This window comes from Schistocerca serialis, chromosome 1, assembly GCF_023864345.2.
Source record: "Schistocerca serialis cubense isolate TAMUIC-IGC-003099 chromosome 1, iqSchSeri2.2, whole genome shotgun sequence".
NCBI classification, from domain to species: Eukaryota; Metazoa; Arthropoda; class Insecta; order Orthoptera; family Acrididae; genus Schistocerca; species Schistocerca serialis.
The window spans coordinates 951,143,137-951,156,007 of NC_064638.1; the positions used below are offsets into that span (position 1 = coordinate 951,143,137).

A 12,871-nucleotide genomic window follows, 5' to 3' on the forward strand; every position below is an offset into this window, starting at 1 on the left:
ATTCATAGTTATGTTGGTTTCATGGTGAAGTTGCTATTATATACATTTACGCAATTTAAAGCGCGTTTGCCAACAACAGTATTGGCTATAGAAGCTTACCGATGGCTGGCTGAATCTACGTCAAGCTTACCTGGCTAGCTGAGTAGGAAAGCTTTAAGTAAGAACATAAAGATGAGGAAACATGTAAACAGTTTTTGTTCAGTTAATTTGTATTTAAAATTTATTTTAAACTACTGCACCGCGTTTACAGCTCATTTTCTATTTACAGACAACCTGCAGTTTTTTCTATCCAGCATAATGGGTAAAAATATTCTTTCTCGTGAACGAAGATTTGCATACTGAGGCAGAGATCGGTGTTTTGAAATTTGGCAAACGTACCGATTAAAACCAATTGCATGTACTAATGCGCTATTTAGGAGACATTAACTCATTAGTCATTGACCTTGATTCTCTAAATTCAACTGGCTACGTCGCATCTTCGCTGTGGTTCCGGCTGCTGTCGATTCCGGAATGGATTCGTAGGACGAGCTCGACGATTTCAGGTCTTTCTCTGAAGTTGGCGATGCCGATGTGGAGGACGCAGGAGACGGAGACAGGCTGACATACCGGCCAACCAGAGGCACGCGAGATGAGATGCAAGCGGCGGCTCCCACGGAGAACATGGCGACAGTTGTGGCCCAGTTAAACGCCGTCTTCACCGGGGCCCAAGATTTAGTTGCCACGGGATCCGTCAGAGACTTGTCGCCGGGTACTTGTGGTTCTGTAAACAACCATTGACAGGAAATCACTAAGAGATATGGCAAAATAGCCACTGTAACAAGATAACAGTAGCGACAAGTGTAGGATACAAATGTTTCAGCGCCAGTGGTAACGCTTCGAAACTACATGAAGAGTCCACATCCGAAATTATGGGTTAAAACTCAGCATCTTCGTAGAAGCAAACAATGCGACAGTGAATGAAGGAGGCCGTTACATGTTTATAATTTACCTCCAATTAACGTATCCACCAGAAAAATGATACTTGCGATACTTAACACTCAGTATTGCCTTTAAGTTTACAATATCTGAAATGGCTTTTCTGTTAAAACCGGAGTGTGTGTAGATGTGTTTATTTAAATACCACGTTCAGAGTTTTTTTATACGTGCTATCGAAAGGTACGCTAGTGGAACACTTACCGGAGACGACTAACTTACTTTTTCTGATTTATTCTTCAAAGAAGTGGCACTAATATCGCTATCTTGCAATGGAATCGTCTGAATACCTCTTTACCGATTTTATTCATACGGACAGACTGTGGGAGGCACGACTAGGGCTACAACGTACGTAAATGGGAAGACGCACCTCTTAGCAATTTGCGATAAAAAAATGGAGTGAAAATTTTACACTTTCTTCCATGCTTCGTGCGGTCGTTAGTAATCAAGAACTCCACAGCCAAGCGAGTAAGCTCTTTGTTTAAAAGCGCGAGATCTGTCGATTGAATCTTCCGGTATACGTTTTTCTTCCCACCTACTTCTAACAGATATGCGTGGTACACACTAAACTTATGATCGAGAACCGCTTAAGGATGTAGGTTCTAAGGCATTTGCTTTACAATATACTCATTGCAAGAACCACGCACATGCAGAGATTTTGCATTCATGACAAGTGCTGTACGTCGTCATGATTGTTTCCCATATTTCTGCGATCAGCATAATCCTGATTAGTACAGTGCTCCATAGGTTACACATACTTCGCCTGTAGATAATATATAAATGAAGTGAATATAATGATTTAATTAAAAGCTTGTGAATCCACTTTGTTTTCAGTCTTATTACTATTTTTTCCTCCTCCTCCCCCCCCCCCCCCCCAAGATAAAAATTAAGAGATTAATACAGGAATCTTTCAATAATGACGGTTCGCACAATCAATTACTTCGAAACAAGTACAGTCAGTGATATTTGATTTATGGAACTCGCGCTCCTGAAACTAGCTGCTTAACGCGCTCGGCTGCTAACGTTTGAGTACTAGCGATCACACGAAAGAAACACACATTAAATTTTCAAACTATCATCTGGAAAACGATAGAATGTTGCTCTTCCGGTTTAAATACCTTGTAGTAGTCGTGCCCTACAAGTCCTATCAATATGAACCAAATCTCAGAGAGGAAGTTCGACTGTCCTCTTATTAATGACAGGCGTTTTCCATATGTTCGAAAAGTAACGTGACTTATCTACTTAAATACATCAACATTCGACGTCCACTTTATTAAAGGGGGAATTTAAGCAAAAGTATTATCTTTCTATCCTTTCTGCACGTTTAAAATTTATCTATGGTTTCTATCTTATGGCAACATCCTCAAAACTACGTACCTTTCAGTCTTTTTGAGTGAGCGTTCTCTACGTATTCTTCCACTTTTTCCATCCATTTGTCAAGAGTGACAACTGATTTACGGAGAACCTCTGCAGCAAGTACGGCAATCTTCCGAAACCGCCTCTCTCCTCTATGTACCAGGAACTCATTTCCATCCCACACATGGGCAATACGTTTGTAGAAGCCCGATTTCATAGCCTCGTATACCTGCAACACAAATGCGATTAAGTTATCAATTTAAAACTATGGATAGGCAAGGGGCAGGTATCCTTACCTTTGAAGGCGATTGTCGGACTACTGGTAATTTTTTCTGCACTGTTTCTGCGACATCGGTGGCAACCAGATCAACGATTCGTACTGCAGGACATACTGTAGCCCTAACAGGTGCAGATCGCTCGTACAAAGTGGTCACCAGTTTTTCGGAGACATCACAGCTCCAAGTGATTATCCTGTTGGACGATCTCAGTGTTTCATAAAATTTTTGAATTTTATTTAGCGTAAGATACACGATAGGCCATCCCATCACAACATCTGTTGCTTTAAGTCTATCTGTATCGCACTGTTGAGCGTGTACGATCACAGGTGGTATCTCCTCAGCATCTGATTTAGATGTGGAGGGAACATTAAAGCTAACACCTGTCTGTACCATTTCAAAAATCTGAAAAACAAAGTTTTTTCTCATTTCATTGTTTGACACTTAAACAATATCTGGACCATTACGACATATGAAAAATATTTACACACTAGATGTGATCTCACGTGATAGCAACGGAGAACTTCAGGAACGTAACAGCTGTCCTTCCACTATGTAGACGGACTATATAGATCGCGAATGTGTGGCAGAGGGCGTTACTGCACTGGCTTAATATTATACCCTGGTTTCGCGTTAAACAGATTTAGACATATAAAATCGAGTATATTATTTCTGGGTGCTTCATCAGCATTTCCCAATAGTGCTGAAACTCCTTAAACGCTTTTATTTCAGTGTTATATTGGAAGAGGGCGCTGCTTGAACCAAGTAATTCCTCCCAGTGACTCAGCGACCGAGGCCTGGTTTCTAGGTAAATACGTGCTGTCTGGGTGTAAACGACGTGTCTTGCTGCAAGTTCGTTTATGTTGTTCTAAGTAAAATCGTCTCTTGTGAAGTACTTTTTCTGTTCACTGTGAAAAGTTGGCCGTGAATAAGAGTTGCTGTTAAATTTGTTTTTGTGGCAGTGTCGTATGCAACTAATAACTGTACAGTTGCATATGTAGTTTATTTACGTGTCTCGTGGCAGTCTGTGACAAAATAGCAATGCCAATTATTTGACATAAGTCTTGAAAACTGTAGCTGTTGTTTTACAGAACATTTGCAGTGCTGAGTAGTCACCAGCTTCACCTTGATTTTAAAACGTTATTTCAGATTAGCAGTTACGGGTTGTGACTTTCACAAAAATCAGAAGAATCACGTCTTATTTTATTACTTTCAAAGCGCGTATTTTAAAGATGTTGCTGCAAGGTAAAATGTTATTTAAAAGTGTGAAAATGGAAAAAACAGAGCTTTGCTTTTGAAACACGTGCTTCAGTGTAGTTTGTGTAACAAAAAAAAAACATGGAATTTTTCTTGGATGTTTCAGCAAGTAATAGACGACATGATTTCCGTGAGGTGTACACAATCGTAGCCAGTGCAGTTTTGCCTCGACGGAAACAATGGTTGGCGTCTTACAGAAGACGGTGAATACTATTACCCGCTGGAAGACACGAGGCCGTCTCGTGTAAGTTTCGCACTAACATGTACTGAAATCAAAGCTAGAGTGTCTATTTTCGCACATTTAAAACTTTACATTTCCGTTCCTTAAGGCAGAAAACGTCAAAAGAAGCACCAAGAAATTGTACGGAAAACGTGCGGGCAGTAAATCTGTTTTTAAACTCCAGGTTCGTGAAGCTGATTTTTAAATAACGTAATTTGAAACCAATCTTATCTTATTCTTGTAATATGGTTCCATAGAATTTAGAAATGTTTCAGTGGAGTCATGTTCGGTTTAAGCAGTAGCTGTTTCACCTCGCTGTTGCGATTTTCAACCAATTAAAGAGTCTTATATACAATGGCACAGAAATAAGTTAAGTTTCAGTAGGTCAGTCATTCGTGACGGTAATATAGTCAACGATAATCGACAAATCTACTGTGACGCAGCCCTGTGAGAAAGTTAATTTCAGCATAGTTCTATGCCATAATGTAACACCTGAAAATGGTACAAAGCCGAAGATGCAACAGCACAATTAAATTTACAGATAAAATGTACATTGTTGTTGCTTTGCATTACAAATGTTTGCTACTGGTCTGGGACATGCATAATAAGATTCCGTGGTTACGAAGTATCTTGATGAATCGCGATGTCTCTTATTAACCGTTATCATATATGGCTTTCGCGAAAGCCCCACGTTTTAGATTTGATTGAGTTTGGAACGCGGTAGAGTCACGTAAATTTGACAGAATTCGTACTGGCGCTAACACAAATTATTATTACAGATTTCTCTGCAGTAATTTCGTGACATAATGCGTAATCCGAAACTTACTTCCATATTTGGATTTAATTCGTGTTGCAGATGTAAACGTAACCCTAAAGCTGCTCTACACAACCGAACACTACCATCTGCTACATTGGACTAGCTCTCATTTTTGTTACTTTATTTTATTACTTATTTTTTTTACAACTAATCTAGCAACTCTATAACTGACTGAACCGTTCTAAAGAACTTTAAATTCGTTGTAGTGCTTCGAGAATATGAAGTAACATCTAAAATAGATCTATTTCTGGTCTATGAACGTACAGTTTGCGTTGAAGTTCTTCTCTACTTGTTTGTTAGTTACCTAAATTAGCTAATTTGTCTTGTCGAATAAATAATTCGGAACTGTTCCCATTGTATATTTCGGAAGCTTTTCGTCTTCGCTTGTACCAAAGAAAACCTATCCGTGATTGCAACATTAGAAAACCGAAGTTGTTAGTAAGTCTGTGAGCTTGTACACTGACAGTTGCTGTTTTGAAAATATTCTGACCACTCGTGTCGCTTGATATCAACCATAGAACACTAAAAGGGGAAAATGTCACAATGTTACTAAACCAACTAAATTTTACTCCACATTTCATTCAAACCGAAGTCATTTATAGGTTATGCACTCGTTAATTAAGATTATAAGGTCTCCTGCGACGTGTCACATTCAAAATAAGTACAAAATGCTCTGTTTTACACATTATACTGACAGTACCACAATCACGAGGACCGCGGATTGGTACCAAGTAGAATCGTAAATTTTACAAGAGCTTAGGAATGTAAGGTTAAACAAGCTTTCCACGTTCAGTTTCAAAAGAAACAGATGATTTCTCTCGTCTTTTTCTCTCTTTTCTCTCTTTCTCTCTTTTTCTCTTTCTCTCTCTCTTCCTCTTTTTCTCTCTTTTTCTCTCTCTCTTTTTCTCTCTTTTTCTCTCTCTCTTTCTCTCTCTCTTTATCTCTCTCTTTTTTTCTCTCTCTCTTTATCTCTCTCTTTTCTTTCTCTCTTCTCTTCTCTCTCTCTCTCTCGACTCTCTCTCTCTCATCTCTCTCTCTCTCTCTCTCTCCTCTCTCTCTCTCTCTCTCTCTCTCTCTCTCTCTCTCTCTCTCTCTCTCCCCCCCCCCCTCCCTCTCTATCTACGTTTATACTCCGCAAGCCACCTAACGGTGTGTGGCGGAGGGCACTTTACGTGCCACTGTCATTACCTCCCTTCCTGTTCCAGTCGCGTATGGTTCGCGGGAAGAACGACTGTTTGAAAGCCTCCGTGCGCTCTCTAATCTCTCTAATTTTACATTCGTGATCTCCTCGGGAGGTATAAGTAGGGGGAATCAATATATTCGATACCTCATCCGGAAACGCACCCTCTCGAAACCTGGCGAGCAAGCTACACCGCGATGCAGAGCGCCTCTCTTGCAGAGTCTGCCACTTGAGTTTATTAAACATCTCCGTAACGCTACCACGGTTACCAAATAACCCTGTGACGAAACGCACCGCTCTTCTTTGGATCTTCTCTATCTCCTCCGTCAGACCGATCTGGTACGGATCCCACACTGATGAGCAATACTCAAGTATAGGTCGAACGAGTGTTTTGTAAGCCACCTCCTTTGTTGATGGACTGCATTTTCTAAGGACTCTCCCAATGAATCTCAACCTGGTACCCGCCTTACCAACAATTAATTTTATATGATCATTCCACTTCAAATCGTTCCGCACGCATACTCCCAGATATTTTACAGAAGTAACTGCTAGCAGTGTTTGTTCCGCTATCATATAATCAATCATACAATAAAGGATCCTTCTTTCTATGTATTCGCAATAAATTACATTAGTCTGTTAAGGGTCAATTGCCACTCCCTGCACCAAGTGCCTATCCGCTGCAGGTCTTCCTGCATTTCGCTACAATTTTCTAATGCTGCAACTTCTCTGTATACTACACCATCATACCTCTGTCTCTATCTTTCTACCTCTGTCTCTATCTTTCTACCTCTGTCTCTATCTTTCTACCTCTGTCTCTATCTTTCTACCTCTGCTCATTTGGAATGTTCTGACTAGTTGATAGCTGAGGTTGATATTTGTGTGCCATGTTACACGATATTTGTGTGGTATCTACTACTTCCAGGTCACTGAGTGAGGAAGTACGTGACTGTTGGTATCGTGGTGTTAAATTTCCGCATTAATATGGTATTAAAAAATGTGGGGGCAGCTTCCCTGTTTGCGTAAGTTCAACACTTTATTTCGTTGTACACGTTGTTTGCTTTTCTGGGAGAAGTCAAAATAATGTTTTACAATTTAAACTTCAAACAGCCACAAATATTGTTTAAAATGTTTATTTAAACCAAACCTACAAATCCATCTTCTGATGGCTATTGCAAGTGTCCTTGATTTCTTACTGAGACCTCGTATGAGTTAGGTTTCATGTGTCAATTTTGAACTTGTCATTCCACGTAAGTCACTCTGGTTTGAATTGCCACACTTTATGAAGCGATTCGACACTCTCAAGTTTGTTTCTATCTTGCGGCACGAGGGGGGGGGGGGGGGGGGGTGCACTATACTGGACTGTCCCGTTTGGCCGTCCACATTTAATTTTTTTTTAGGTTCCTTTAATTACGGGAAATTGGGACGGATGTTTCGTTTGAATAGCAAACGGCTTATTTTGTTGTTCATCCGCTTCTAGACCGCGCTCATTCCGTCCTGAAGGTGCTCGTCGTCGACGGGACGTTTTCGTTCTCTATGTCGAGCTTGTGATGCTGCCCCCAAATCTGTGTACGCACTACATCATAGGTCGTCAATCTGTTTGGGTGCGTATATGTTGTGGCTCTGATAAACTAGACTGACTGTATCAGTTTGAAAAATGAAGCAGGATTCCAGCAGCACTGCTTATTTTCGAGCACCATTCTCAGCCACGTTTAGTAATTCAGTAGTGATAAGTGTGTCCCCATCCGTGCTGGAGTTTCCTTCGCTATTTCAATTCGAACAAGAAAATATAACTCTACACCTTCAATGGCAGTGCGAAATAAACACATCGGGAATGGAATAAGGATTGAATGAATTATATCCATTGTTTTTAGTGTATTGTGTATGACAGATACTTTTTAAAACTGTTGGCAGTAGAAAGTAATTCCTTTTCTACTACTGCAGTGTAAAATAAATGGTAAAGCTTACATGACAGTAATTAGACTCCTTCACTTCCATTACAAAATCAAAATTACTGCATGTGTACAGACAAAGAACGAGTCTGGATAGAAAAGTCAAGGAGAGGACATCTGTAGGGAACACTGAAATCAAAATACATAGAATTCTATGGAAAAAAGCAAATGCATTCCTTTTACGGAATGCAGCTGGGCGCACCCAGGTAGGTTTGTAAGGCGCCAACCAGTGATGACGTGGTCGAAATGTAATACTTCAGAAGTGTTAGTCATGGCGGATATAATCGACAAATGAGTTAAGTAGGAAACACAGCGAGCTGGAAACCGGTGTTAGAATCTTCGAGTTGTAGTCGGAGAGAAAGCAGTCCACAGATGATTCATATCCGGCGATCTTTGTCTGCTACGTACAGCGGGTATATAGTAGGCAAGTTATCAACAGACCTCGTTCCCCTGGAACAATGTGCCTCGGCGGAAGCGACCATTTTGCTTGGCACGTACACCACAGTGAATTATGTTCCAACACTTTTTCATCAATCTTCAGCACTAAAAGTAAATAGTTCGATGAAAAACTAAAAATTTCAGACTGACCGGGTGATATGTTCTCTGCCCGATTTCATTATAGATGGTCAGTTACGAACACTGAGCAGCACGGTTTACGTTAGTCGCTTCTCCCATCGACTTTTTGTATTGATAAAAAGTGCTCTTTGTTATATACAGCCCCTCCGCTATTCCTGTGAGATTAAAGTTAACTACTGAAATATTCTAAAGTAAGTCCCAACGATGGGGTTATTTTATGGTAAATGAGTTCCGCAGTCTTCTTCCTCAGTTATTTTAATACTTAGTGTTAGGTCATAAAGTTGGTTGTAGTTATAAAATCTGAATCATATTTAAAATACAAAGGACACCAGAGATGTTCCATAATGTGTATTCCACGCTGAATAGTTATCGTCTTTAAGGACATTCCTAGATTACAAGACGCACTGCAGACAAATTTTTAATTTTTTTCTGTAGCTCTTGGACAGAAAGTACAGACGTGTGGCTATGGAAATAAATGAAGTGAATTTTATCTACAGGTAGCTGTGAAAGTTCCGGTAGGCCTGTCAGCAGATGGGCGGCAGGAATGCGAGTGGGTAGAGTTGCCGACAGCTCTTTCAAGTGAGACTGGAAACGGCGGAATGTGAACAAAGTGAAACACGTTAATCTGACCTGCCTCAGCGAAGGCTGGCCAGGCCTGCCAGGGCGGGCGGGTGTCGAGACAGCAGGCCGGCTTCACTCTGTTCAGTGTTGTCAGTATTATTTCATCACCTGTAGCCATTCCATGTTTTCTCTTTGTCACGGTAGGAACAGAATGTTTCGAAGACTTTATTCGGTTACATCAAATCGAATGTTGGAACGGAAAGTCCAATTATGTTAGTGTCACGGTGACGTGCGTTACATGTGCCCTGCACGTGGAAAAATTGATGGAAATCGAACGAACAGGCACGGAGTACACAGGTTTAGAGCGTTATTCTGCCAAGTGCTTGGCGGGTAGTGAGGGGGTTCGACAAAATAGCTGTTCTCCAAACTTCTCCATGTAGTTAGGAACCTCAGTATAGTTGTAAATCGCTCCTGAAAGGATGATCGCGATCTCGTAGCAATTTTTTTTCCCCCTTTGTTAACCGTTGACGGCCTGCCGGTGACCTCCGGCGGTCACAGCAGAGCCTCACGCCTCACGTCTTGTGACTGGACTGGACTGGACTGGACTGGACTGGCTGTGAAATATCGACCACGAAGCCTGTGGCACTCAGCATGTTAATGGTGCTGGTGACAACTAAAAGCAGCATCAGTTCTGAGCTAAACTTTAAAAAGGGCCGTCCACCCGCTGCGCTAGGTCGTGGCACAGAGCGAATTTCAAATGCGTCTCCGTGTCAAGTTGAAGGCAGCCAGTGGGAGGATAATATGTGGTATACAGGGAGTCGTTGTTAACCAGATGTCTTCATGCCACTAACATCTACTAAAATAAGAATCCCGTTTTGTGGATAGCTTTTCCTTCACTTTATGCTTTTGCTACATATAGACGTTTGTCATTAGAGCGAGAACGAGAGCGAGCACATTTGCATCTTGAATGTTGAAATGTAATTAATGATTTCGTCTGAAATACGAATCTTAGTTGTGGTGAAACAATTAAACTACTAGCTTCGGATGGATGACCCACAATTCATTTTCTGCGTTTCCCGTTTACAGAGCATTTCTGTTACTGATATTTTTGAACACTCTTTTGACATATTATTAAAGATTTCGTCTCAAAGGCTGAAACTAGGATATGGAGATACTGATCTGTAGTGTAGCACGAAATTTAGGTTAGAGTGGAAGGTGGCAGGTAGAGTTGGCGAAGTCAAGGTATGTGAATACTTAATCTAACTTGCAGTGACAACTGTAGCGTGGCCGTAGGTCAATGGCAGCTTGGAAACTAATAATTTCATTTTCGGTTATTTTAGTCCAGAACCCTACAGTAAATACTTAAGGAATGGCAAGATACGGAAAAAGCGGAAAATGAAAACTGTGTCAAAAACTTCTTTACGTAATTTAGTTTGATCGATGTCTGTAGCATCTATTGTGATGAGGCAATTATTTCCTTGAAAACTTAACATTTCCCCCGCTGTGTAAGCGGAAACATTATGCCACTGACTATTATAGTCAGGTGGTCGGCTATCATAACTCCTGACGATTATTCTCTCCAAGCACTACCAGTATTAGCATGGAGACTAGAGCCTAGACTGCCCCTCGTAATATTTTATTCAGTTGGGTGTACTTTAGTCATTCTAAGGTAACTGCTAGTCTTTTGCGGCCAGTTTCATTAAACAAATACCCATGTAAATTCGTTTGTCCCCGTCAGAAACCACCCTTTACACACACCTTTCCCCAATATTTTTAACTCTCTAAAATTTCAAGTGCTATGATACTGTTACATGAAAACTCTAGAGCACTTTACCTGTGTGGCCGAGTGGTTCTAGGCGCTTAAGTCTGGAACCGCGCGACCGCTACGGTCGCAGGTTCGAATCCTGCCTCGGGCATGGATGGGTGATGTCCTTAGGTTACTTAGGGTTAAGTAGTTCTAAGTTCTGAGGGACTGATGACCTCAGATGTCAAGTCCCATAGAGCTCAGAGCCATTTGAACCATCTCGAGTACTTCCCCAATTAGGTTTAAGGGGAGGTGTATGGAATATTCAATACGTTCCAGCACTATTCTTGTGTATCTAGCACGTCCTTCAGAACGTGCGCTCACCTAAAAGTGGCTAGTTGCTTGTAGACGTCTATCCCTACCGCTTACTCATGTTCAGCTAGTTCAGAATTTTGTGGGCAGGTGAAAAGTGAAGTGTTCAGTTCCTCCACTACCTGAACTAGTGAAAGGTATATTAAACCTCTGGTCTATGTAGATCTGCATTTCATATCAACTAGTAACACTACTTAGTGAACTTCAGTTATGATGTAACACTGCTTGATGGGGACGCACATAGACTTACGGTATTGTCTAGTGTTGGAAGAAATCGTGATTCTAGCAGTGAATTCAATGTATATGCGCCATCGAGAACACCATAGCCTGAAAGCTATTTTTGGTTTATCTATCCACAGAGCGGATAAGTTTCTAGTTATTACTATCTCTTATACTTACTGTCAGCTTCATATTTATCTGTCTGGATATATTATTTAGATTTTGCTTTAAGGTCTGAACGATTTACATTGCTGAACACCCTTGGTATTCAATTAAGTCTGACTGTTCATTATAACACTCTACCGTTTAACTACACAGTGGTAGTACATTTGCTCCCCCAACTGATCACTAAAGAATTCTAGGGTCATCTAATTTCTTAACGCCAGTATGTTTGTAGTTCAGTGTTGGGTCTATAAATGCCAGTTGATACAGTCGAGTAATTGTACCATGGACTTTCGTTGGAAAAAAAGAAAAAGTTCAAAAGGCTCTAAGCACTATGGGACAACATCTGAGGTCATCAGTCCCCTAGACTTAGAACTACTTAAACCTAACTAATCTAAGGACATCACACACATCCATGCCCGAGGCAGGATTGGAACCTGCGACCGTAGCAGCAGCGCGGTTCCGGACTGAAGCGCCTAGAACCGCTCGGTCACAGCGGCCGGCCACTTTCGTTGCTCTGGCGTCCTTTCCTGATAGATTACCAAACTTTAACGTAGTTCCTTTCCCTAAATTTCTTCATATATTCTTTTACCATGACGTGTTAACTCGTATGACCATGGTTAGTATTGTCATCAGACGAAATTATAATCGTCTGGCCATAATTGTGGATTCTTTGAGTGCTGTGGGAGATTCTTCATTTTTAACAACAGATGAAACGTCAGTTCACTTCATTACATACATGAAAGGAAAGATTTAGTTAAGGCAATTCTTTACCGCAGGAGAACGTAGAACATTCACAACTGTCATTACCTAGGAAAGCATCATTTGATGCATACAATCCGTAATCTCACACTGTTCTCTCGAAGTGTAATGTTGAACATCAAGATAACTACATGATACACTGAGCCTTCTATTAACACTTACTATATGATTTTGACTGCTGAAGCAGAAGAAACAAACTTGGGCTGAGCTCTTGCATGCTCGACACTGTATTGCCTTCAATGTGAGGATGCTGGAGTAGTGAGAGGGGAGGTGTGGTCTTCAGAAGCGCCTCCCTCATACGTCGTCGTGGATTGTGGCCAGCTCATACCTTTTTTGCAGTTTTCATAAAACATTAGAAGTGAATGCAGAAAAATCATCGTGGTCAGTTTATTTCCTCATTCTGTCCAGTGCATGCTTCTGCTCCATATATGTCAATATTGTCAAATTTT

At 40.9% G+C, this 12,871-nt stretch overlaps 1 protein-coding gene across 1 annotated transcript in view; it reads right to left on the minus strand.

Annotated features, from left to right (window-relative positions):
- Positions 1–277: 277 nt before the first annotated feature.
- LOC126458579 (uncharacterized) overlaps positions 278–12,871 on the minus strand; it is a 196,708-nt gene continuing 184,114 nt past the window's right edge. Inside the window, exons 2-3 of the mRNA XM_050095716.1 lie at positions 2,350–2,557; positions 278–760 (exon numbers count right to left, since the gene is read on the minus strand). Of these exons, the coding sequence (XP_049951673.1) occupies positions 435–760; positions 2,350–2,557 (534 nt within the window). The 3' untranslated portion in view covers positions 278–434. The remainder of the gene's footprint in view (positions 761–2,349; positions 2,558–12,871) is intronic.